The sequence below is a fragment of the Doryrhamphus excisus genome, linkage group LG1, assembly GCF_037039965.1.
Source record: "Doryrhamphus excisus strain RoL-2023G ecotype Guam linkage group LG1, RoL_Dexc_Guam_v1.1, whole genome shotgun sequence".
NCBI classification, from domain to species: Eukaryota; Metazoa; Chordata; class Actinopteri; order Syngnathiformes; family Syngnathidae; genus Doryrhamphus; species Doryrhamphus excisus.
The window spans coordinates 23,650,950-23,677,692 of record NC_136357.1 but is presented as its reverse complement, the minus strand read 5'-3'; the positions used below and the strand labels follow the sequence as shown (position 1 = coordinate 23,677,692).

Sequence of the window (26,743 nt, the reverse complement as noted above, 5' to 3'; positions counted from 1 at the left end):
TTCCATTTTGACAGTCATAACGTTGCTCATTGTCTTTTTCAGTCTCATCAACAGCCTGGACTGCTTTGGTCAGAATTATTTGTGTCTAATTATGTAGCGTGTTTTGTTTTCACCAACCACGTGCAGCTTCAACAGCAAAATGGCCACCCTAAGGCCAGGTTGGTTTGTGAAGGAGCCTCGGCTAATGTGGACCAACACACTGAGATAGCAGACTCGGGGAGGAGGAAGCACGTGAATCGAACATTAGCTCTTATTGCTTGCAGGATTAGCTGCTGGAATGCTATTAAGCAGCTTAACACCTGGCAGTTACCTTTTGTTTATTGTTTTCATGCCATGCAAGTGTGAAGGGCGCTGGGTTGTAATGTTCCCCTTGGAACGTGGGAACCAAAACGTCCACACGTTGTTGACATGCAACATCATGGCCTCGCTATGTGTTGTTCTGCTCTGGAACTGAAAATCTCATTTCAGTGGGAAGGCATACATCTACAAACACAAATACTACAAAATACTACACTTTGGCTTCCAGAAGATCACCTAGTGCAGTTACATGGAGGAGTGGGTGAATGTTACATGTCCTTACTGTGTGTGTGTGTGTGTGTGTGTGTGTGTGTGTGTGTGTGCAGGAGGAGAGGGGACTTTGCTGATGTTTTGTTTTTCCCGTAAAGAGACCACCTCCTCGTTACAATACCATCTCAGCATTCCCAGCTCGTCATAAGATGGTTTCTATACTTTCTTGTCATCATCCTACGTACGGATGTGTAAGACGACTTAGTTAGCATGATTTGCCTGATTATTCCTTGTGCGCCACAGAGAGCCCAGCTTGCAGGTGAATCCACCAAAACTGACATATTGTTTAACGTGGACAGGCCCACAAGAGATCTCGTGACCCTCCAAGTGTTGTTGCAGAATATGGGCCGAATTGCAAAAAAGTGCTCATTTCCTTGGAGCAAGAAAGCAGCGTCTACCACGTCCATGTCACGTGCTGCATGGTACCAGCAGCCCTGTGAGACGGCCAGCATTATCTATCCCTTCAGAAAGCTGCATGACTTGCCTAATTCATAGCTGGGCTTCATGGGAACCATGGCCCCCCCATTGGAAGGAAAGACATCCTCCCAACCTGCTGTGTCAAAGTCATACAAAATGAAAGGAGCCCAAGAGGTGACGACACGCTCCCTCCAGCGCCACCTCCCCATCCTTTATCTTCCACAGCGTTTGAGGACAGGAAAGGTCCGTGTGTGCGGCTGTTTGAGAAACAGCCCAAATGTACAAAATCTGCAGAAAAAGAGGCAGTAAAGTCCCGATGAACACATATCAGCCCTGGCACAACAGCTTGCTGTTTAAGCTCACAGGGAAGCGCTTATCAAAGCGTGCAGCCTCTCCCAATTTAGGGCTGTGAGAAGGTCCGCAGGTGTGTGTGTGCGATACCAAACAGAAGAGACATGGAATTCAAGCCTAAATGATTCATATCTGCACTGTCAATCTCTGCTGATCTTTGTGGCCAAATAAAGAGGCTGTTTGTTATGCTCCTAAATCAATCAGCACAATTTCACCAAAGTCAAAGACTACAAACACATTGACCTTTCCTAAAATAGCATGGATATTTGCCCGTCTACTAAATATTACACACCCAGCCTGACAAGCCAGCTTCTAGAATACACAGCCTTGACTCCGAAATGCACAAATCCATTTAAAAGGTGCAAAATGTACACCAACACCACTGGGACTGATGACCTTCCTGTCTCAGTCTCAGTCTCATATTTAATTTGCAAGCATTGTCTTTTGGACAAAACAGATTAGAGGTCATTATGTCAGGCTTAAGAAAGACATATTGAAGAGAAAATGATGTGGACATGAATCAACACCAGAAGAAGTCATTAGCTGCAGCCATCCACTAAAAGTACATAGCATGAACTCATCACGCCTTCAGCCAAAATCAAGTCCTGCTGACCCAAAGCCATATCACAGTTCGAATCTGACTTGGCTTTCCTTGCTAATGGAGATGCGATTCAGGGCAGCTCCCGTTCTCCTACTTGCTACTTGAGCAAGATCCTGCTACAAGCTCAAAGTTCACCTGGGGTCAGCAAGGATTCCTAGGAATGGACTGTGAAAAGTGAATTTCTCCAAAGTAGGATTCCATCCATCCATACATACACACATACTTACATACATATACATACATACATGCATCACCCATACATACATACGTACATACATACGTACGTACATGGGTACGTATATGCGTGCATACATGCATGCATACATCCATGCATAAATACATACATACATACATACATGCATACTTACATACATATATACATACATACATACATCATCCATCCACATCCTCCCAGCAGATCCTGAGCTGTTCCAGGCCAGTTGAGAGACAAAGTCTCTACAATCTGTCCTGGTTTTTCCCTGAGGCCTCCTACCGGTCGGATGTGCCCTGAACACCTCTATAGGGGGCGTCAGGGAGGCATCCTGAGCCGCCTCATCTGGCAGAGGAGCAGCAGTTCAACTCCGACTTTCTCTTGGATGACAGTGCTTCTCACCTTATCTCTAGACAAAGCGCCCAGCCACCCTATGGATGAAACTCATTTACAGCTGCTTCTACCTGGGATCTTGTCCTGTCAGTCACTTCCTTACGCTTTCTCATTTAGACATTTTAAGACTATTCAGATATACACATATAGACATATAGTCAGAGAGACATAGTCATTTAAACATAGACGTATCGTAAATATAGAGATATAGACAACATTTAGTTGTATAGATAGATATACAACATATGGACATATAGAGATATAGACAACATGTAGCCATATAGACATTTAGACAGTCATATAGACATTCTTGAGGTTGTTGTTTTTTCACTTCCTGTTTCTGTTCAATACTTCCTGTGGTGGCTATTGTCTCATCAGTGTAACATCACTGACACCCAGTGACCAGTGTGGAATATTACATGAGAATCAGCAAAAATGCTAGCATGCTAATGGTTAGCATGAGATGTAGTATGGTATCAGCTGGGAAGGGAATCATTGTAATCGCACATGACTACTCACAGTCGTTTTAAAAAGGAGGGGCTGGGAGGAGGAGGAGAAGAGGTGTTAACTCCATTCTACTGCAGCAGGTGGCGGCCATCTTGACAATGAATGCGCAAATGACTGAAAAACCTGAATCCCTCATGTTGAACAGAAGCTTCTTACCAAACGATTCGAGATATTGACACCACAAGACAACCGTGAGTGTCCCGAGGGTTAGGGCTTTGCATAGATCTGCTTGTTTTGCAAATCAGTTGAGAAATGGCCGCAATAGGACAAGTCGAAAACATAGAAAGAGTTGGAGAGAAAAGTCAATGGGAGTCAATGGGAGAATTTCTTGACTTTTGTCACTTCTAGGGGCCACAGAAGGAAATCCGTATATCTCTCAGACATAAAAGTGACATTTTTGGAAAGGGGGTGAAGATTCCTACTTTTTCACCAAAATAAATCAAGCTAGTTAAAACGGATGGTGTGGCCAGGAGGGCAAATGCTTTGACTCGCGGGCCGCATTGCTTCAACAAAATTTATGGCGGACCAGACTATATATATATATACATATATTTTACACATAACAGTCCACCTGGAAGTATTGTATCTGTAAAAGTATGTGTGTTGTGTGCCTTTTTTCAGGAGCACGTTGTAAACAGCAGACCACATAAAATATCCAAAAGCTACCTCAACATCCAAAGGTTGGCTCAAGCCATGATGCCAGGTTGGATGTTGGGTTTCAATGAAATAGTTTGGAAAGAACTTACAGGCCGTATTCAAACACTTGGCGGGCCGGATGTGGCCCCCATGGCCGTAGTTTGCCCACCCCTGCTCTGCGCACACCTCTTTCTGACGAAGATAGAGCCAAAACTAAACATCCACAGAGAGAGTTGAGAAGTTTGTCTGAAAAATGAGCCATTCATCACGTTTCTTTGTGACCGTATGGCTCAGCTGCAAGGCTGTGAAATTCTCGTTTCTTCTCTGGCATGTGTACTAAAAATAGATTTGGCTGTACCTAATCTAGTGGCCCCCTTTTGAACGTTTTCGTTAATAGCGTCACCATGGTTTCACAAAACTTTCCAGAAAATAAATACCAACCTTGTCCCCAATGTCACAATTCCTTCTTGCAGTTTGGGCCCCATTATGTGCAAAAAAATGGGAAGATTAAGATATAATAATAGCTAAAAAAGAAATGGAATATTAAGACGGGCTGCTCTGCATTGCAGTGCATGCCTATAATAATTCCGATATTTTTGAAAGGCTGTGATAGGCTGAAACGTGGGATCATTGTATTGAATTGTGTTTATTTAATGTCAATCAGCACCCTGGGGTCCATCCTCGCTGTGAATGTGCCATCCAACAGCCGTGCTAGAGCCGTGCTAGAGCCGTTAGAGCTGTGCTGGAGCCGCGCTGGAGCCGTGCAGCATGGTGGCTTTTCTATCATTACCGTTAGTATTGTGTCACAATTAAAGGTACAACCACTCAATCTGCTGCCTGGTAAAACATTACAGTGCTACATCTTCAAGTGCTCCAAACATCACGGGCAAACATATTTCCACCAAAATGAGAAATATGTTGGGAATTACCAGCATGTGTGTTGTGAAGCCCGAGGCTGTGCTTCCCCATATGTCTCCTTCATATCTCTATCCAAGTCTTTTCATAACCGCTTGGGAAAAAAGCAGCCCAAAAAACAATATGAAAAAAATACGAAGAGGATTGTGAAGCTGAGACTATATTCATGATGATTGATTCCTCGGCTCCTAACCACAAACCTGATGATCCGGAGTCAAATCCTGCGTGCCGTGCGGATGCAAAGAAAGTCAGAAATGATTGGTGCTGACTGAATTAATGCACAGATCCAATTATATCTTAAAACAAATGTAAATTAGGGATGATTTCCACATGAAGGCTCCTAATATGACTCAGCTTGTTCAGTCACAGCCTCGCGGCCTCTCACAGCTCGCCCGTTCAAGGTGACCTGCCACAGAGACGTCGGCGAGGAGGACGCCTGCGCAAAGTCCTGCGCTTCCATCCAATCAAATGGACAAATCGGGAAGCCATGCAAGCCCGCTTTTTTGCAGGAGGGATGAGTGATCCTAACGCACAGCGATGGTGCTATTGCTACACTAGCGCAAACGCAGGACAGCGGCCAGTGACTAACGACGAGTACGCAGACAAAGCGCCTCAGCTTTCTGCTGCACGTGTGGACGCTGGGAAATAACTATTTCTAAAGTCATCAGGATCCTGTCGCAACGCTGCTGTGTCAATCACTGGGTCAGACATTCATCCGAATGACAAGATGGAGATCACGCTGGTTCATGTAATTCCTTTGTTTTTGCAATAACGCCATAAAGGGCACCATGGGTTGTGTCATTTCATCCGTTATCAGCATACAAACACAGGAAGTTAGCTCCAACTTTGACAAACAAACTAATGATATGCCGACTGCACGAGAAACACATGGGAAAAGGATAATAAGCATATTAACAGCAGTGCACATTGATTGTGATTGTGAGTCCAAGAACACATGATAGAACCCATAAGTCCACCTACAAAACGGTTTGAAATCAAGGCAAAGCAATATAAATGTACAGTATATGGATTTCCCCCAATTATGGCAGGTGACTGCACCTTCATGCCATCTTTTCCTTGGTTTGTTTGGGTGAAGGGAGCAACACCAAATCAATACCAAGCCAAAACAAACACTCATTGCTTTGCTAATCAACAGAATGATCAGAAAAGAGGCCAGCATGTCCAAAGTCAGGGCTGACGTGTGTGAATACAAAACACAAAGAGAACACTCTGCTTCCATGCTTCACTGATGTCCACCTGCCCCAAACTGAGGTTGCTGAACTTGCAGAGATGAATCGTTCATTTATTGATTCAGGACAATGAAACATTCCCATTTGGGAGACCCCAATCAGAGGATGTTTTCGTGTTGAAGTACAAAAAACGGTGAACTGAATATGAAAATAGTTATTAGTTCTTGCAGCTCTAGTACATGAAACAACATCTTTATCACACTCATCCATTTTCACTTTCACTGGGGTCACGGCTATGCTGGAGCCTATCCCAGCAGAGTTTGGTGACACCGCGGCCAGCTCGTCAGCCAATCAGAGTGCAGCTATTGTGTGTCTGTGGAAAGTGGAAGTAGCGGAGTAGTCATGCAAACTCCACACTGAGCTCAAACGGAGACTGAAGTCATACCGAGTCTCCGATGGATGCTGAGCAATGTCCACAGCCCGTATTCCGCAGGACGGCTCCTTTGGAATCCCAGCCTCGAGAAAAACCACTGTGATAACGCTCGTTAAAAACACTTCATTCCAAGCAGCCCAGGGGAATAGCAGTTTCAGACGCTGACCGTGTGATCACCGTGTGTTCGCCTTCTCAGTCTCCTCCTGTCGTCTCCAGCACGTCACCTGGTACGGAACATCAGCCCGTTTTCATTGATGGATTTATCTCTAGGATTTGACAAAAGATAGGATGAGCTTGAAAAGGTAAAGGACTAAAAAACAGACCAGAGTGCAGAGAAGACCTTGAAAGGACACCTGGGTGTCACCACTGTCTTTTAATAGTTCCTTGAACGCCGCACGACCTGCAGCATCCTTTTGTCCAGCTGGCTTCAGGCATTGGGCCGTCATTCATCACATGATCTCACTTGACCAATGGATTCATCCGGATTCATTGGCATTTACTTTCCCAACAGGACAGGATGGCCTGGTGGATTTGTACAGTGTGTACTCCTGTCAACTGGAGTTGTATGTTGTACTCCTATTTGTATGTACTCCTATGAAATGTATTTGAATGTACTCCCATGAAGTGTATTTGTATGTACTCCCATGAAGTGTATTTGTATGTATGCCCATGAAGTGTATTTGTAAGTAATCATATGAAGTGCATTTGTATGTACTCCAATGAAGCACAGGAAGCAAAAGACGTCAATGATGTACTTGTCACTTGTCAATCATCAAATAGGGCTGGAATCTTTGGGACAAATAGTAGTAGTAGTAATAATAATAATAATAATAATAATAATAATAATAATAATAATAATAATAATAATTTTATCTGTAAAAAATGAGGTTTAAACACAAAACAGGAGAATAGTATCAAACCAGAATCAAGAGTACACCCATGCACAATATTTGAAAGACGACGTCTGCAAGGCAAAGTTCGATGAGCATCGGCAGCGACCAAATGAGCCACGAGAAAATGCATAATTACATAATTGCTGGCTTGATTGACAGCACGCATGGTGGGAGATGCCGGGGTGTCTGTGAATGCACCCCCAGGTAGCGTGGCGGAGAATGAGGAGTGTGGACGTGTTAAGGTCAAATAAAGTTCTAGAGGTTGGCCACCGTCACATCGGTTGGCTTGCCAATCAGTAGGCCGAAGAATTGAACATGTGCCGTGAAATCATGTGCTTTGGTAAGTAAGTGCAGACCTGAAGGTAGGAAGGCCAGCATGATGCAGAAGGCAGACAGTGAAAGCACCACAGGGCTACGTGAAGGCTGCTTGGCAGGGCGGTAGCCGTGCACGGTGAAGTGCACGGTGACTCCACTCAGGCGGCTTGGAGGTACCGTGCATGAGCCGAGGTCCGTGGGTCAAATTTTAGCACAATCCTTCTAAAGTGTGCATGGAATTTAAGCCTTTCCTGGAAGTCAGCACACAAACAACTCCTTAATGGGAAAGTTCTAACAGCGTCAGGTCCGGGGGCCCTGATACTGTTCAGTATTCCACAGGAGTTAGAGTACCTCGTTTCTCCAGGCAGCCTAGAAATGCCAACTCTTTGACACTTTGGTGACAGCATCAGTCGTAACTTGCTGGTCATTCAGCTCACCACAACTTCCTGTCTCTAACTGGACACGTGGGGACATCTTATCGCTACATACACCCAACTAGAAACACTGGAAGTCATCATCGTATTTCTCTTCAAAACACCTCATCTTAGCCCTTCAAATCCACGCCAACACTTTTATCCCATTTCAATATCCTCAGCGTCTGTTTCGCCCGAGTCACCAGTCTGCTCCTCGCTGTGCGCCATTCCGTTTGCAGAGCGACGTGGGAGTTGACACATTTCCCCACGTGCCGAGCAGAAACCCCAGCCACACAGAAAAGCTTCCCATCCCATCCGTCACCGTGCAGCCATCGTGCACAAAACACTCGCCTGTTTCATTATTCATCGGCTGACAAATTTTCAAACGGCAAGAAGAATCCACCATAGTGCGGCGCTTCCTCATGAATGAGCGTGTTTATTTACGTGAATTAATGGACAGAAAAGCAGCTGCTATATTCCAGCGTGTTTCCTTAGAAATGCTGCTGATGAAAATAACAGACTTGGTGAGTCAGACACACAGCGACCTTGTTAAACCCGCGTGGGTCAAAGACACGCTGCTCCGTGTGTGTGTTGTGTGTGTGTGTGTGTGTGCGTGTGTGTGCACGTGACCAGAGCCAAGAGGGGGGCGTGTCTGTTCCATTCATCTAATATTCACTGGAGTTGTGTTTTATGACTAGGATTAGTATGAAAGGCCCACATGCATTTAGCCCTTATTCATGACCTTGGGCGCACAGGGCTCTCCCATAAGGCCTGGGCGGCGAGGAAAAGAAGAATAAATAACACACACACACTCACAGGGGATCTCCGACACTGACAAATGAGCAAGCAGTAAAAGAAATGAACTCACCGTCTTGGAGTCTAATTCGTGGTGTTGTTGAGCTAAGACTTTATCTACGCTGGCGGCGTCTGTAAATGTGACAAACCCAAATCCTCTGCAAGGCAAACACAGACAGGAGAGGAAGGTTAGCATGAAAGCCCGCTGAAGCAAAACACACAAGTTGAGAGCGACCCCCCACCGGGCCCTGCCAGAGCAACACCACACTCTGGCTGTTGTTATTTTGGTAGTGCCCCCCTCCTTCTCCCCCCCTTGCAGTACATGCACTAAGACATCCGGCTGGCGGACGTCCTGTGGAAGAAAGTGAAAGTGGGCAGGCCATTGGCCACACTGCTGCAGTCACAAAGTCAATGTCAAATTGCATTGGGTCGCAGCTTTACAGCAGTGAGCATTTAAGCTTATCTGGCTGGCTGCGAAAGCACACGCACGCACTCTTTCTCTCTCGCAAGCACACAAACACGCACGCACGCACGCACGCACGCACGCACACGCAGCGGATTAAGCAAGGAAACAAAGTAAAGCGATATCGCTTGCATGCACCGGAGAGGCAAACTAGACGAGTCCTTGGTTTACCTTGAGCGTTTGGTCGTGGGGTCTCTCATCACCATGCATTCTCTTATCTCTCCAAATTTGCTAAAATAGTCCCGAAGGCTGTCTGTGGACACAGGAAACACACACACGGGTCAGAATACACGCAACACATACGTGCGCGATGTTGTCACCGCATTTCACCAAAAGACAACACTCCCCCTCCACCGCGGCGCCGCCGCGATGCGCATAGGGGTCGAATAGAGGACTTGAGATGGACGGGGATCGGGAATAACGTCCCTCACACACGCACACGCACACACACACACACACACACACACGCACACACGCACCGAGACATCCCAGAGCGAGCACACAACACTGGCACGCAGCCGCGGTGCCGACAGCAAAGAAGACAAGGAAGAAGAAATAGAGGACAAGCGCCACGACGGTCTCACCTGGTGAGGTTTGCCAGCTGAGGCCACCGATAAACATTTTACTGTGAGGGGGAAAAACAGCACAAGTCAGTCCAGATGTCAGTTCGGCCATTTTGACGACTAACTACTTCTAGGGCGACCTTAAAGGATACAAGGAGCCAGGCTGGAATAATAGTCTCGCTCGGTGTACGAAAGGGGGGAGAACACTCGGGCTAAAAGCTCTCTAAAACTGCCCCCTTGGAAGGCACCAAGTGCGTACTGTGTAGGACGAATCCATCCGGCTCGCCAGTCCAAGTCCTCTCCAAGATGTTGCACTAAAACACGAAGCTTACGTTTCGGCAAAAAACAACCAATATTTTTACCCCGGGTCATGGTGAGAGTCGTTTCCGGATGTGGCTTGACTCCCGTCTCCTTCCATAGCTATTCCAAAACTATCGGCTGGGACTACGGAGGGGGTGAGAGACAGCCAGGCAGGAGATATGCAAAGCCCCGCTATGAGAATATTACTGAGCCGGGAAGGACGGCGTCACACGTGGGATCAGCTCAGCCCCCTGCTCCCTCCTCCCTCCTGCCTCCTGCCTCCTGCCTCCTCCCTCCTCCCTCCCTCTCTCCCGCTACCTCGGCCACAGGGGGCGGGGCCTACAGCTGTCACCGAACCAATCCGATTGACGTCCATTCGGACAATCTGCAAAGCAAGCCTCCTATTTGTCACTTCGTTAGACCCCGAGGGGTGAACGTGTCCTCCCGCTCCTCCGGGCCGCCGGCCGATACGATCGATCCCACATCAAGGTTAATTACTTTCTTCATCACCACATTTTTGCACTCTCATTTTAGCTCGTTATTTTTGATATTTTCTCAGGTGAGTGTTTGTACACTTAAATTATGCTGAAAATAGATTATTTTTGCAATAACACTTCATAACAAAAATGTTTGGAAAATCAACGTGTAAATGCTTGATTAAAATCCAATTTATCAAAAAAATTCAGCCCGAAAAAAAATCACAGCAAATCATTTCACTTCAACACGCACACACACACACACACACACACACACACACACGTGTTTGTGTTAGCCTTGTATCACGTGACTCTGCACTCCCTGCCCGATTGGCTGCAATGAGACACCATCCCGGAAGTGGAACATCTCATTCATTTGCACTGAATTTGAAAACAGCACATTTCAACAAAAGCAATCTTTTCACTTCATATTTGAATCCACTGAATTTCACAACAATGCGTTTTGTTGACATTTTGTTCAATGAAATATGAGTCCCCAGGGTAAACAAAGCATTCAAGACAACCCAAAATATGAACCAAAAATGCAAAAAGTGGTTTTACACAAATAAGCAATGAAATGTTTCTGGTTTTTTTTTAGCAATGAAATGATTGCCAAGCGTTCCTGCATTTCCTGCTGAGAAATTGCTGGCACTCGCAGCATTGGTTGGCCTCTGGGCGGGTTATTGACTTGTCACTTAGTTACTTATTTACTGAGTTACTTGGTCAGTCACTGGGAACAGCACGGACAGCGTGGGGGCTTTGTTGGGCACGCCATCGTACAAGGGCTACTTTTTACAGTGGACAAAAACCCGGCAATCTTTCCCAAGGCTTTTCCCATCACAATCCCGGAGGAAGACGAAAGCGGTGGATGGACGCTCCACTATAACCTTTCACGTGTCCTACGCGCCATGAAGGGGTGGGACCGAGCGACACGAACATTACAGCACTGGCACGGCTACGTGTGCTATACATCGCGTCATGCTAGCTTAGCCCTCACTGAAGGAAAACTGCACGCGTGTATTTTAGCACGTGGTTGTATGTAGTTGTCATGGTTAGGTGGGGGCGGGAGAGGGGGGCCATGAGGAAGGAGGTTAGACGCAAGGATGGGCTCCTGGGCCGGCTGCAGAAACCCACAGCTTGACCTGAGACCTCTCCACCACCAAATGTTCCTGTGGGTAGCATCCCCGTAAAAAGCGTATGTCGAAGGCTCACTAGCCTTCCTCGGCCGGCATTGGGTGAGGAGGAGTGAAGGGTCAACATTCGTGTGGGCTTAACCATGAAGCCTCTTTTGAAAGGCGGGGGGACCCGGCATGGGGAGCCTCATGGAGCCTTTGCACGGAAAGTGGAGGTTTGGTCTTTGGAGACAAGTGAAATTGGTAGCGTGTGAAGGAGCAGTGAGGAGAAAGACAAGTTAGGAGACGGCGGGAGTCCTGGTTCCGGTTTAGACCTCCTCAGGAGGACTTTCACCTTGGCCAAACTCTTCTGGACTCACCAGCGACCTCTTCCTGCTCGGGTGATGTTTTACTGTCAGTTGCATAATTGTTGCAGATGCTCTCCACATTGATCACCATGGATTGAGTCATCATGCTTTCCTCTGGAGGGCTTCTTACGGCTGGAAGAAAAAGCTGCGTTTTCTCCTTCCCGTGGAATTTCAGCCAGCCGACCTCCGACGGCAGGGAGGAAGTCAGGCCGGAGCATGCATAATTGACAGTCCTATTTCAGGAATTCTCGGTCTGTCGGTCTTTCTTTCAGGGAGCTGAAGAAGGCCAGTTTAGGCCGAGATGATGATCTGGAGCTGGTGGCTTAGCTTTCTTCTAGCCAGGATGTTCTGCTGATGAATGATTGCCTACATTATTCCTGCTTTGATTCAGCCGTGCTAACGTTCCGTGTATATGCCGATCTCTACGCCATGAAGAAGCCCATGTGGAATATTGATGGTGGACCACGTTGGCCAACAACATATTGCGTTTGACTTTGGAGGTTGCACAGATCTGCACGGCGGCATCCTGTTTCACAGCTAGAATAGCAGTGACCTCTGTCAAGGTCGCAGTGCTCAGAGCAGAGCAAAGCTTCCATGCGGTTTGTGCAATCAGCAGCGTGCGCTGTGACCACAATAGAACGTGCAGGTAGAGTATGCACTTGGAGATACAGTAGCACGTTCTTGTCGTGCTACGTGTTCCGTGTTGGTGAAATACCCCCCACCCCCCCATGGGACGTTCCATCTCTTGGCTTCATCACGTTCCTTTGCAGCGACGTCTGCACGTGCATCCCTGCAGATGCTGCTCAGAAGCAGGATGATGGACGGCTGTCATGCATGCATGTGACATTGGACACTACTTCTTCCCTTGGATGGACTCTTGCTGGTGTAAAGTACTGTGCAGTACAGTAGAGCAAAGTACAGTCAGTACAGTACAGTACAGTACAAAGTACAGTACAGTCAGGCACGGTGCTTACGTGTCGGGCTTCGCACCATCACTGAAGGCCAAACAGTGAAGGGCTCCCCCTGCTGTCTGTGTCCATGCGCTGGTGCTGGTTCTCTCCTCGGCCCATCACGTAGACATTGGTATGACCATTCTATGGTCTTACTCCACACTTGTCAATCATTCCTCCGTCACTTCCTTCAGGACCTTTCTAATGCTTTTCCATCACGTTCTCCCAACCTGGTGGTTGCTGGTTCGATCCTATCCAGACACATGTGGAGCCTCTGCAACATGCTCGAGGAGGACTCTTTCTAGACGTACATTTGTAGAGCATAGAGGAGAGGAACGTAGAAAGCGGGATTTGCTGGTGCGTGCTAGCACGAATCCCCAGCTGCCATTTCATGCTCGGTCGGGGTTAGCAGCCAGGAGAGAGAGCGGGCTGTGTGGAAATTGGAAGCAGCAAGACGTCTGAAACGTCATTTGGACTTTTAACGACTGCTGGCCTTTTCTTTCCTTTGGACTTTATTTTCCCCGCTAACCGACTGCCACCACGCATTCCCTTCCCATTCCGCAAGCAATGACCTTAGCGGTGACCTTGCCTTGTCTGCGCCATCCAGACAAGGAGATAGATACACCCCACCCCGCCCACCCCATCCACCCCCACCGCTGTGCTGCAGGCTTGAATTCTGCCTGTCTCATCAGTCTCCCTGCTTCTGCTGCTGCTGCTGCCGGAGTACGCCTGTTTATGTCCCTGTCCCTACACCTTCCCTTTCTCACCTGATCAGCACCCACACGGGAAAACATGGCTCTTGGCCGAGAGCGGTGGCCGGCCGGGGCCCGTGGACCCCAGCTGCCCATCCGATGAGCTTCATCTGTTCCATGGTAGCAGGACTATGAAACCATCTGCGTGTTGATGCTAGCAGTTCTTCTCTCCACCAGCAGAGGGCACTCATCCCTCCTTCCCTCCCTGGTGACACCTCTCCCTTCAATACTCATGGAGTACCCTTTCTACCTAGTACTCTCTACCAGACTCCTGAAAGTACTACAATGACCACAGATGGAAAACATGGAAGAAGAAATAGTTGGAATAGGAAAGAACCACACCAGGACACCAAATGAAGACCAGAATGATGGTCTTCACCTCATATTTGGGGGTTTACCTGGAAAAAGGTCATTTTTCCATTTTTACAAGGATTATGTTTTAGTATTGAGGTATATTAGTAGAATGTACAGTATGTACAGTATGTACAGTATGTATGTACACTCATTGTATGTATGTAGAGTCAGGATGTACAGTATAGTTATCCATAGTATATACAGTATGCACAGTATAGTTTATGCATAGTATATACAGTATGTACAGTATAGTATATACAGTATGTACAGTATAGTTTATACATAGTATATACAGTATGTACAGTATACGTAGTATATACATAGTATATACAGTATGTACAGTACTGTATTTACATAGTATATACAGTACGTACAGTGTAGTGTATACACACAGTATGTACAGTTCGTATATACAGTATGTGCAGTATAGTATTTACATAGTATATATAGTATGTACAGTATAGTGTATACATAGTATACACAGTCTGAACAGTATAGTATTTACATAGTATATACAGTGTGTACAGTATAGTATACACAGTATGTACAGTATAGTATACATATACAGTATGTACAGTATAGTATATACACAGTATATACAGTATGTGCAGTATAGTATATACAATATGTCCAGTATTGTATATACAGTATGTAGCGTCTAAGTATGTACCATATGTACAGTAAGAGTACATAGAGTGTGTAGAGTAAGAGTATGTATGTACTAGTAGTAGTATGTAGTATGACATTTGCAATGAAAAGTTAAAGTGAAAGCGAAAGTGAAAGAGGAAGGGGGGGGGCGATGGCGGCTGTGATGGAGGCCAGCAAACAGGCTGGGGGGGGGGGGGGGGGGTGAGTAAATGATAGCATCTTTCCCCTCCACCTTGTCAGTCATTAGGAGGCCAGGAGAGAAATGTGACCTGACTTTGTGTACTTTGTGTACTTTGTGTACTTTGTGTTGTCTGCAGAGGGAAAATAAAATAATTGGCCAGCACTCCTTCAGACTTTTACTTTGAAGGCTGTCAGAAAGTTTCCAAGCTAAGAGCGTCTGCAAAGAGAGCAAATAAAAGGACGCATGGTCCTTGATGAAATTGTTATGGAGATGCAGGACATCCACATGCAATGCTTTTCCCTGGGGGGGGGGCACCACAGATAACCCCCCACTGTCAAACCTGCCTTGCGTGAAGGCACACAAATCCGCCTGTCAATCACCCGGCCGGTGCTGCAAGGGTGTCCAAAGGGCGGCTGGGGGCCCTGTGCAGTACACGGGTGTTTTTCCTGGCCCCCACAGTAAGAATCTACCCACACCTCAAAGACAACAGCAAATTTGGAATATGGAAGACTCAAGCTGAAATATGATATATAGTATGATATTATACTATCTACAATAAGCAGAAGAGAGTGATGATAAGAGAGCTTCAGAAGACAGAATAAACCAAAATCAAAATCAGAAGTTATACATTCCAGATGACACCTTAAAGCCCACCCACCTCCTTATGCACACGGTTGGTCCACACAGCCCAGCCAGCCTTTGGAGCCCCAGTGGAACCCACAAGGACCCTAAAGTCAAAAAGTCAATTGTGGAACCATGACAACGGGAATGCAGAGCACCAAAGAAGCAGCTCCAAAAAGCTCCCAACCAGGTGGGGCACCTGTGGACTTGCCCAACGAGCACAACAAACTTGGGACACAGCTTGACCTCCGGCTGGAGCCCATGAAGAGGCAAGCGTGGTGCTTCCGAAGCTGATCATCACACTAAAGCACATAGAGCATGAACATAGAACATAGTTAATAGAACATAAACATAGAGCATGAACATAGAACATAGCCCACAGAACATGAACATAGACCATAGAACACACAAGATAGAACATAGACCACAGAACATAGACGACGGTACATGAACATAGAACATAGACATGAACATATACCAGAGAACACAGAAGATAGAACATAGACCACAGAACATGAACATGAACATGAACATAGAACATAGACATAGAACATAGACCACAGAACATGAACATAGACTATAGAACACAGAAGATAGAACATAGAACACAGAAGATAGAACATGGACCACAGAACATAGACAACAGTACATGAACATAGAACATAGACATAAACATATACCAGAGAACACAGAAGATAGAACATAGACCACAAAACATGAACATGAACATGAACATAGAGCATGAACATAGAACACAGAAGATAGAACATAGTACACAGTACACAGTACTACTATTTATTCTCTACATTATTATTTATTATTCATTATTATTACATGGGAGCCAGGCAAGGACATTTTGTTGGCAATTTCACTGCTGTGTTATTGTGCAATGACAATAAAGAAAGTCTATGTCTATGTGTATGTCTACTACCGTCGTTGAACTTTAGATAGAACTATCCTATTTGTCATCCTCATGATGTTGTTGTTTCATGATGATATTGTCAGTTGGCCATACTTCCTGTATTGTGTGAACTGATTATGTGATGCATTCAATTGTAACACGATGTTCAATGTTGCATGTTCAAATGAAATGAAACCATTACCATTACCATTTATTTTGAAAGGCAAGGTGTGAAACAGGAGTGCTGCAACACCTGCATCCTGACATTGAAAGCAAAGGAAGTCAAATAAAAGAGTGGAGAAGAAGCCCACGGCCATGATGAAGATAAAACATGACTTATAATCATAACAATCAGCATATAATTGGTAAGTCAATTTGGCTGCTGGGCGGATTGCAGCTCCAATGAAGGAAGATTAACTTTTGGCGCCATCTTGTGTTAAAAAATGTACATTACACGTCAAGCGTGCAAGTGTTGAAAGTGTTGAATATGGCTGTTAGTCCACTCGTCGCCTCATTTCTCCCACCAGTGAAACGTCGGAATGGATGGGGGATGGATATTTATGGAGGGCAAGGCTGACCAATCAGGATGAAGCAGATTCAGTCCAAAGCTTTGTTTAACGTTGATGTTTGTTACAAAGAGAACATTTTCCAACATATGACCTACTATGGGCTGCATGTGCATGTGTGGCTGTGATTTACAAGTGTCCCTGAATGTCACATGAGTTACATGATGCACCCGAATGCACAATTTTAGGAAAAAATGGAGCAGCACTGACAGTAGTTTGTAGTTTGGATCCTGCTTGTTGAGTATGAAATGTCCATGATCTGACGGAATCTTTCCATGGTGTCCCCCCCCCCCCCCCCCCCCCCGCGCCTTAATAGTATATGAAATAGAAAAATAAATACAAGCATCAATAAAGCCTCTTTTTGGGGGAGAATCCGTCATCCCTCCATCAATCCCTACATCATCCCTTTATCAATCCATCCATCCATCATCCCTCCATCAATCAATCAATCCATCCAGCATCCCTCCATCATCCCTTTATCAATCCATCCATCATCCCTCCATCAATCCCTACATCATACCTTTATCAATCCATCCATCATCCCTCCATCAATCCATCCATCCATCATCCCTCATCAATCAATCCATCCAGCATCTCTCCATCAATCCCTCCATCATCCCTTTATCAATCCATCCATCATCCCTCCATCAATCCATCCATCCATTATCCCTCCATCAATCAATCCATCCAGCATCCCTCCATCAATCCCTCCATCATCCCTTTATCAATCCATCCATCATCCCTCCATCAATCCATCCATCCATCATCCCTCCATCAATCAATCCATCCATCATCCCTCCATCATCCCTTTATCGATCCATCCATCATCCATCCAGCATCCCTCCATCAATCCCTCCATCATCCCTTTATCAATCCATCCATCATCCCTCCATCAATCCATCCACCCTCCATCAATCCATCCATCAATCCATCCACCCTCCATCAATCTATCCATCATCCCTCCATCAATCCATCATCCACCATCCATCCATCCACCCACACACGTATGGTTATGCACAGTAATGTATGGTGACACAGGGTGATATACAGTAATGTATGGTGATACAGTAATGTATGGTGATACACAATAATGTATGGTGATATACAGTAATGTATGGTGATACAGTAATGTATGGTGATACAGTAATGTATGGTGACACAGGGTGATATACAGTAATGTATGGTGATACAGTAATGTATGGTGACACAGGGTGATATACAGTAATGTATGGTGATACAGTAATGTATGGTGATACACAGTAATGTATGGTGATACACAATAATGTATGGTGATATACAGTAATGTATGGTCATATACAGTAATGTATGGTGACACAGGGTGATATACAATAATGTATGGTGATATACAGTAATGTATGGTGATGCTTACTTTCAGCCCATCACCCTTCTCGTTGATAGGTCAGGGCAGTATTGCACCAACAACCCTAACCCTAACACAGAGCTTGGTGAGAAAAGTTTTTGTATTTTTACATCTTGGTTAAATATTATATTTCTAATTGGCTTTTATAAAATGAAGGGTGTGGCCTTGCAGCTGTTAAAAACATAAAATCAATAAGGATGAAGGTTGCATGCTACACTGTAGTAAACCTACACATCATTTTGCCATATGACATATTAGCTCAGCCATTTGAAAGCAATCAGGGTATTGTTATATTCTTTGGGGATCATTGAACGTACACGGAAGGTGTATTCCAGCGTGAGAAAGCGTAGACAGGCAGGCAAACACGCTAGAGATTGTTTGCTAACGTTTATTTACCAAAGTGGCAAGCCATTGGTAATAAAAGGTCGGTGCCAAAGCTCGCTATTATCATGTTGATAAGCTTTACGTTTACTCATCAAGCCAAGGCTGCCTGGCAGCACTAAAAGGTCGGATGGTTTCCGCATCTAGAATGCTGCCTCTGTGCCATGGGGGGAGGGGGCATCTGAGGTGTTTTCCTCCACTCTTTGCTGCTTTGGAAGCGCTGACTCATCAACTACAGCTGTCTCTTCGGCATCCTTCTGCTTCTCTTCTCCCTTTTCTTCATTCTCTTGCACCTCCTCCCTTTCTGCGCAGGGTCTCGTGTCCCCTCCCTCCAAGTGGCCCAAAAGCATGCCGATCTCTTTGGCGTCCGTTTCCAAGTGAGTTTTGTTCCCAGCGGCCGATGGGGTGCAGCTGAGGGACCTGGTAGCCAGCATGTTGATGCGTCTGCTCATCTGGCAGACTTTGCAGGTCAGCGTCAAAGTAGAAAGCAGCAGGAGGGCACAAACGAGGGCCAGGCCCCCCGCCAGCATCAAGAGGGGGAGACACTCCTTCCTGTCCAGCATGCCGACGGGTGCGGCAGTGCCGCTGGCTGCAGAGGTCAGATGAAGGGGCAGGTGAGAGGCAGCAGGTGAGGATGTTGGGACTGCAGACGTGACGCGGTCGGATGTCTTTTCTCCTTGGGTGGAGGCTGGCAAACTAAATGAGCTGTTCTGAGCTCCGCACAGCAGCGCTCGGAGGATCATCACGCTGACGACGGCGGGGCCCATCATGCTTGCTGAAAACAGTTCCAAGTGGTTAGCTAAGTAGGTCGCCAAATACTAGCATAGCACATTTAACCCCTTGAAAAGCATGCCGATCAGCCAGATGAAAGCGAGCACTCTTGTGGAACAAAATAAAACATGACGCACACGACGACTAAAAACCTCAAGTCCAGATGCCCTCAGAACTTACAAAACCGTGTAAAAAGATCAATAAGTTGATGGGAAATAGTGGCAAATAAAACCAAGAGAAACTAATAACGCTAATAACAGTTGTTATAATTGGACCCCACGGGCTATTCAGGCCTGCAAGGTCAAACAGAGGGCAAAAAACAGAGGACAGGTGCCAAAAGCAGAGATACTTACATTGCATGTGATTTATTCGGATACGACAAGCGTTTATTTTTCTTTTGTTAATGATCCAAAGAGGAGGTGAACGACATGTCTCACTTATGCTCAAATTTCACGGATGCTGAAAAAAACAACAGCATGCAAAACCTCTCTCACTCTCGCTCTCACTTCTCCTTTTGGGCTGGCATCAACAAAAGGAAGTCTGGTCTTTGGTTATTTTTACTGGCGACATCTGTGGAGACCTGCGATGCTACATCATGATACTATCATCATGAGGTATGCTACTATCATCATGAGGTTTACTATCATGAGGTGTACTATCATCATGACGTATGATACTATCATCATGAGGTATGATACGATCATGATGAGGTATGATACCATCATGATGAGGTATGATACTATCATGAGGTGTACTATCATGAGGTATGATACTATCATGAGGTATGATACCATCATCATGAGGTATGATACTATCATCATGAGGTGTGATACTATCATCATGAGGTGTACTATCATCATGAGGTATGATACCATCATGATGAGGTATGATACTATCATCATGAGGTATGATACCATCATGATGAGGTATGATACTATCATCATGAGGTATGATACCATCATGATGAGGTATGATACTATCATCATGAGGTATGATACCATCATGATGCGGTATGATACTATCATCATGAGGTATGATACTATCATGAGGTGTACTATCATCATGAGGTATGATACTATCATCATGAGGTGTACTATCATCATGAGGTATGATACTATCATTAGGTATGATACCATCATCATGAGATATGATACTATCATCAGGTAATACTACATGATGCTAAATATTAGGGGTGTGAATCTCAGCAATGAGGAAGATTCGATACACATCTCGATGCACTGCCAGCGATACGATACATGGAATTTTCTGGCGATACGATACAATAATCTTTAATGCGAGAGGAAGTGAAAGGAGAACCTGGAGTGGTGGAGCGAACCAGCAATGAGAGGTCAGCATGATGAGCGTTTCGTGGTGTGGAGGGTCAGGAGCCTCACAGATGCAGGCCTGCTACATGGAGAAAGCGTCCAGTCTCAGCGAGGTCATGTGATCTAGCCCCGCCCCCTTGCCCCCACAGAAGGAATCCATCCGTCCACCTCGTCTGCCGAGTGCTTTGTTTTCCCTGGCAGCAACCGGGACACGTGATTGACAGGACCGGGCTGCCGGAAGGTGAAAGACGAGGACTTTCCAACGCTTGAAAGTCCAGTGCGAGAGCATCTGTATTTGGACCGCCCACTTCCATGCTTCCTTGATCCTTGTGTTGCCTCCAGGCGGAAGTTGGTCACTTGACTCCGACATAATAACCACACGGCGCTGCGTGGTCACATGACAAGTCATTTTATTCTCTTCCATGGATGAAAACACAACTTGCGTGTCGACAACAGTCTTCACATGCAATACAAAAATATGGATTTTGACAACATAAAAAACATTGAAAAAGGGGGAGCCTTTTTACATGAGAAAAATAGAAATATGTACACACCTACATACATATATATATACATATATATATACACATATATATATACATATATATATATATCTGTAGCGGTCCTGGCGGACGCTTCCAAAAAAAGGTAGTGATGCCTTTGACATAGAAAATGTTTGTAGAAATATTGCTGTACACCAAACCGAGTATTTACACTATTTAACGCAAATACGCTAAAACGCACGCCCGCGTGGACCCCGCCCTCACTGACCCCACCACAGGTGACCTTGGACTGACCTTCCTCACCTGAGGTTGATGACATTCCACCTCAACCTCCGAAATCAATCAAGTAAGTGGATTCCTCGAATGACCCCCCCCACCCAATAAAATAATTGGCTAAATTACTGTGATTGACTACATTAACCCCCCCAAAATAAAGAAAGTAACAGCAGATTCAACAGCAGATTCAACAAAAATCACCAAAAATCGAATCAATCAATTCATGAATCAATCCACAACACATGGAAATAAAACGTAATGCTGCGTACTGTCATGTTGTTTGCTGGGTAGGCTCCAGTACTGCAATATCCTACTGAGTACAGTACTACAGTACTACAGGTCCCCACCATAACACTGCAGCACGCAGGTGCTGAGCACAGAACGCGTCATTCAAAAGCCTCAAAGTCCAGAGCACAACAGAAAAGGAGAAAGAAGACACAAGATGCAGAAGTGCAGCCTGCTGATGCTCTGCATGGGACAGAAGACAGAGAGGAAGTGGAAGCAGAGTATCTGAGGCGATGCTCTGAACACTCCTGAGGGTGTTAAGGACCGGGGAGCATGCAAGGCAGACCCGGGCCGTGTTGCATTAGCTTTGCCGCTACAACCTGCAGGCGAGACGAGACAAGACAAGAGAGCACAAGAAGCCACGGTTAGTCAGTTAGTCCATCTGCTCCGAGCACACGCTGAAGGGAAAGATCAACGTTTACTTCTTCTGATAGCAAACATTTCAACTCCTTTGCAAGCGGAAAAAAGTGCTTGCATCCCAGTCAGAATCCACTTCCATTATAAGGCGAGCCCATAAAGGGGAAGCAAATGCAAGAAGATTTCATTGGTGAGACTTAACAGCGAACAGCTGGACAAGCAACCTCTGTTTGCACCAACCCCACAGCATCCTTACCCTCCCCCCCCACCATGGCGTCCATGTGCCCCCCCCATGGCGTCCATGTGTTCCCCCCATAGCATCCATGTATCCCCCATGGCGTTCACAAGCATCCCCCATAGCATCCATGTGTCCCCCACAGTGTCCACATGCGTCCCCCATAGCGTCCATGTGTCCCCCCATAGCATCCATGTGCAACCTCACAGTGTCCATGTGCCCCCCCATGGCATCCACGTGAATCCCCCATAGCGTCCATGTGTCCCCCCATAGCGTCCATGTGTCCCCCCATAGCATCCACGTGAGTCCCCCATAGCATCCATGTGCCCCCCACAGTGTCCATGTGGCCCCCCCAAAGCATCCATGTGTCCCCCATGGCGTTCACATGCGTCCCCCATAGCATCCATGTGTCCCCCACAGCATCCATGTGTCCCCCCATAGCGCCCATGTGACCCCCCATAGCGTCCATGTGTCCCCCATGGCGTTCAGATGCGTCCCCCACAGTGTCCACGTGCGTTCCCCATAGCACCCATGTGCCCTCCACAGTGTCCATGTGGGCCCCCCATGGCGTCCACGTGAACCCCCCATAGCAGCCATGTGTCCCCCCATGGCATCCACATGCATCCCCCATAGCGTCCACATGCCTCCACCATCACACCCATGTGGCCCCCCATACCGTCCATGTGTCCCCCCATGGCGTCCACATGCATCCCCCATAGCGTCCATGTGACACCCCCCATAGCGTCCATGTGCCCCCGTCACAGTATCCATGTGCCCCCCCCAACAGCATCCATGCACCCCCCACCCCCAGTGTATTTCTATTGGTGGTCTTATACTTGGGATGCAGAGCTTCATGTGGTTGAGGAGTAGAGGTATCTGGGCACAACATTTGGTGGCCTTCTGAGGTTTTCCTCCAATACAGGGGAGATCCTCAAGAAGGGCCATCAGAGACAATCGCTGTTGAGGAAGCCGAGTTCCTTTGGAGTGACCAAAAAGTCTTGCTGACCTTCTACCATGCTTTTATGTGTTTACACTCTTAATATTTTGTCTTTATCCTCGACTGTTCTTTTTTCCAGTTTCCTGTAGAAAGTGTAGCGGGCCAAACAGCCACCATAGCGTATTACAGCATATAGCATCATGGGGATAAGCGGCATAGAAAACAGAGGGATGGATGCTGGAATGTCAGAGACTTCCAATACGATGATGAATTAAACGGATTTGAGATGGAGCTTTATACATGCAACAACAAGTCAAAGCAGAGCTTTTCTTCCCATCCCTCACGCACGCTGGCGACTCAGAGAGAGACACTTCACTTGCTCTATCTGCAGTCTCGTGACGTGAAGAAAGGACAAGCTAAGCGTGTGAATAAAAAGGCCCAAGGTGACGCGTCCACGTGGTTGACCCCGCCCACGGCCTGGGAGATACCTACTCTGCAGACTTCCAGAAGTGTCCGGGATGAGAGAGCCTGCGGTTGAGTTTGGGTAGCTTTTCCAGCATGTCAGCCAGCTGCGTGAAGGTGGGCCGCTCTCGTAAGTCGTACGCCCAGCAGGCCGAGAGGATCTCCTGAGACGAGAGACGGGGCAGAGGGTCAGCATGGCCGACAAAGCACCCGAGACATTTGACGCGTTGCACTCACAGTCACCTCCTTCCCCAGGCTGATCTCTGCCAGGATCTTTTTGATTCCTTCTCCGCTCCCGACCTGCCAGATGGTTGCTTCCACGGGCTGGTTGGTGATTGGCCAGTCCCTCGCTTGGAGCTCGTACCAAATGGTGCTGGGAAACGAGAGGGGGAGGAGCTAAAGCAGGCCCGGGACAGGCGGTCTGGTGTCGGTGCACGGAACTGAACCTACCCAAAGGCATACACGTCCGCTGCAGTGGAGAAAGGGAGGCGGTCCTCATTGTTGCCGGGGCTCATTTTGCGCACAATTTCAGGTGCCAGGTAACAAACCCAGCCATGCGGAAGTTTCAGTTTATTCTCCCGCCTGGAAACAGTTTCAAAAAACGGACAGGAAAAGCTGCACACAGAAACGTCAATCACACCCGAGTCCTTACCTCCCTTCCTGAACAACTCCAGAGATGCCGAAAAGCCCGAAATCTGTGATCACCACTTTGTTGGTATCGTGAAAAACGTTCTTTGACTTCAAGTCTTTGTGGACGATGCCTTTGGCGTGCAGATATCCCATTCCCTGAGTGAGACACACATTCCCAGCTGCATCACGGCTCGCCTTCTAGAGCCTGATCTTATGCTTCAACTAGATGCCATGCGAGCGCTGGAGATGAGCTAAAATGGGAAGTACATCTCCTCGAAACTATTCAGCGACTAAGGACTGAACCAGCAACCATCTACCTCCCACCTGGGTGGTGCCATCCTGAGAGTATGTGGAATTATTCATTCATTCATTTTCTACCGCTTATCTCACGAGGGTCGCATGGGTTGCTGGAGCCTATCCCAGCTGTCTTGGGGGAGAGGTGGGGTACACCCTGGACTGGTGGCCAGCCAATCACAGGGCACATATAGACAAACAACCATTTACACCCACATTCATAACTATGGACAATTTGGAGTGGCCAATTAACCTAGCATGTTTTTGGAATGTGGGATCTCAAGAAAACCAACACATGCATGGGGAGAACATGCAAACTCTACACAGAGATGGCCAAGGGTGGGATTGAACTCGGCTCTCCTTGCTGTGAGGTCTGCACGCTAATCACTCACCGCTGTGCAGCCTATGTGGAAATATGCAAAGCCTCCAATAACTTTCACCAGTAGAGGGCAGCATTTCATCTCATTTCTACCAGTGTGTACTTGAGCATGTACTTGACCACAAATGACGGTGAATAATACTTCCTCTCCACAGAGCGTAAAAAATACCTTGACAATTTCCTGAGCAATCTGTCTGGTCTTGTTGATGTCCAGCGTGTTCTTGGTATCCCTCACCACGGAATAGAGCGTCCTGCCTTTACAGAAGCTGTGAGCAGACACAAGCAGGCGTATGAGTGGTGTGAAGGTCTCATGGCGACCTTCATGAGTACTCACCTGGTGATAATGGCTAGGTGGGGCGGGGCCATGCAGGCCCCCATGAAGAGCACCACGTTCTCGTGCCTCGTCTGCCTGTAGTTCATCACTTCCTTCTTAAAGAGCTTCAGGTGGTCCTGGTTGTTCCCGTCGATCTCCAGGAGTCGGATGGCCACCTCGCCGTGCCACCGACCTTTGTGCACCTTGCCCCAGCGGCCCTGGGGGAGAAAAGCCAAGTTGAAACCGTGGTGGGGGCGTCTGAATGCGTGCGGCTGCGCGTCCTCACCTTCCCTATGAGTTCTCCCAGGTCCAGCTGCTCGAAGGGGATGTCCCACTCCTGCAGGTAGACGCTGGTCTGGCTGGCTTTACGGGAGATGGGGACCTTCCACTGGTTGCCCCGAGAGCAGGGCAGGTCCTCCAGCTGGTCGCCTTCACACTCACCGTCAGACCCTGTGTTCATCCGCATCTCCTCGCCGTCCTCATCCTCCTCGCCATCATCGCAGTTCTCCTCCTCCTCTTCATCCTCATTGTACTCCTCAAGGTCAGGGTCTTCGTCTTCAACCTCAATGTCCTCCTCTTCTTCCTAGAGGCGGAATGGACTACTGTCTCATGACCAAATACCATCGACAACCAAAGATAAAAGTGGCAGGAAAAGGATGCATGGTGTTCTCGATTTCAACTCCATGCATGGTTTGCTTTTTCTTTGGCTTTTTGGTGCCCAAGGCCACATGGCACCCTATCAGGGAACAGGGAGCTGATTTTGATTGGACCCAGGAGGGGACCAGGTGATTGAGACGTAGGAAGTAAAATGACAACATCTCGAGAAACATACTGCAATCCACTGATACCACTTCCACTAAACTACGCTCTTCCGTACCCCGTGTGTACGCTAGCAGCCCCGCCTCCACCCACCCAGATTGGAGAGAGAGACTGGATGTGGGCTCACTCCGTGCATGCCGTTGTTCTGTGGAAGAAAGGTGAATGCTATGCACAGAGTAAACCCTCTTCCTGCACATGCAATATATTGATTATCACTTCATGAATGATTGATTTATCATCGCTGCGGGCCCACTGCCCACCAATCAATCTTGACGTTGGGCCAGCCTAGTTCCCGGTTCCCTTCCATGCATGTGTTCTTGCCTTCCATGATGCGTTCATGAGTCTAAAACGGTTTTGAGATGTCATACCTCCTCATCCTCATCTTCATCTTCAACCAGCTCGTCGTGTATGTCGTCCGTCGACGGCTCAACCTCACCACTGCCATGCAGAGAGTTTCCATGAGAGAAATGGCAACTAAGAACGGGGTTAAAATGCGTGAAACG

At 46.9% G+C, this 26,743-nt stretch overlaps 3 protein-coding genes across 13 annotated transcripts in view; all 3 read right to left on the bottom strand.

Annotated features, from left to right (window-relative positions):
* msi2b (musashi RNA-binding protein 2b) overlaps positions 1-10,242 on the bottom strand; it is a 274,616-nt gene extending 264,374 nt beyond the window's left edge. For 5 of the 7 annotated variants that reach the window (XM_058077480.2, XM_058077486.2, XM_058077485.2 and 2 more), the window contains exons 1-4: positions 10,026-10,241; positions 9,685-9,725; positions 9,272-9,353; positions 8,711-8,795 (exon numbers count right to left, since the gene is read on the bottom strand). In XM_058077480.2, the coding sequence (XP_057933463.1) occupies positions 8,711-8,795; positions 9,272-9,353; positions 9,685-9,725; positions 10,026-10,081 (264 nt within the window). In that variant the 5' untranslated portion in view covers positions 10,082-10,241. Of the gene's footprint in view, positions 1-8,710; positions 8,796-9,271; positions 9,354-9,684; positions 9,726-10,025 lie in introns of all 7 variants that reach the window. The other 2 variants (XM_058077481.2, XM_058077483.2) reach the window with 1 other exon arrangement.
* Positions 10,243-18,647: 8,405 nt separating this feature from the next.
* LOC131132281 (uncharacterized) lies at positions 18,648-20,271 on the bottom strand. Its single transcript, XM_058077775.2, has 2 exons — positions 19,779-20,271; positions 18,648-19,429 (listed from the first exon to the last, which is right to left on the bottom strand). The coding sequence occupies exons 1-2, from the start codon at positions 19,783-19,785 to the stop codon at positions 18,798-18,800; spliced, it is 639 nt and encodes a 212-aa protein (XP_057933758.2). The 5' UTR covers positions 19,786-20,271; the 3' UTR covers positions 18,648-18,797.
* An 867-nt stretch (positions 20,272-21,138) lies between these two features.
* Positions 21,139-26,743, bottom strand: part of ksr1a (kinase suppressor of ras 1a) — a 29,537-nt gene continuing 23,932 nt past the window's right edge. For all 5 annotated transcript variants that reach the window (XM_078792274.1, XM_078792275.1, XM_058077774.2 and 2 more), the window contains 9 exons: positions 26,609-26,678; positions 25,708-26,004; positions 25,443-25,639; positions 25,278-25,374; positions 24,458-24,591; positions 24,256-24,387; positions 24,043-24,178; positions 23,836-23,969; positions 21,139-22,134 (listed from right to left, as the gene is read on the bottom strand). In XM_078792274.1, coding sequence (XP_078648400.1) covers positions 22,128-22,134; positions 23,836-23,969; positions 24,043-24,178; positions 24,256-24,387; positions 24,458-24,591; positions 25,278-25,374; positions 25,443-25,639; positions 25,708-26,004; positions 26,609-26,678 — 1,204 coding nt within the window. In that variant the 3' untranslated portion in view covers positions 21,139-22,127. The remainder of the gene's footprint in view (positions 22,135-23,835; positions 23,970-24,042; positions 24,179-24,255; positions 24,388-24,457; positions 24,592-25,277; positions 25,375-25,442; positions 25,640-25,707; positions 26,005-26,608; positions 26,679-26,743) is intronic.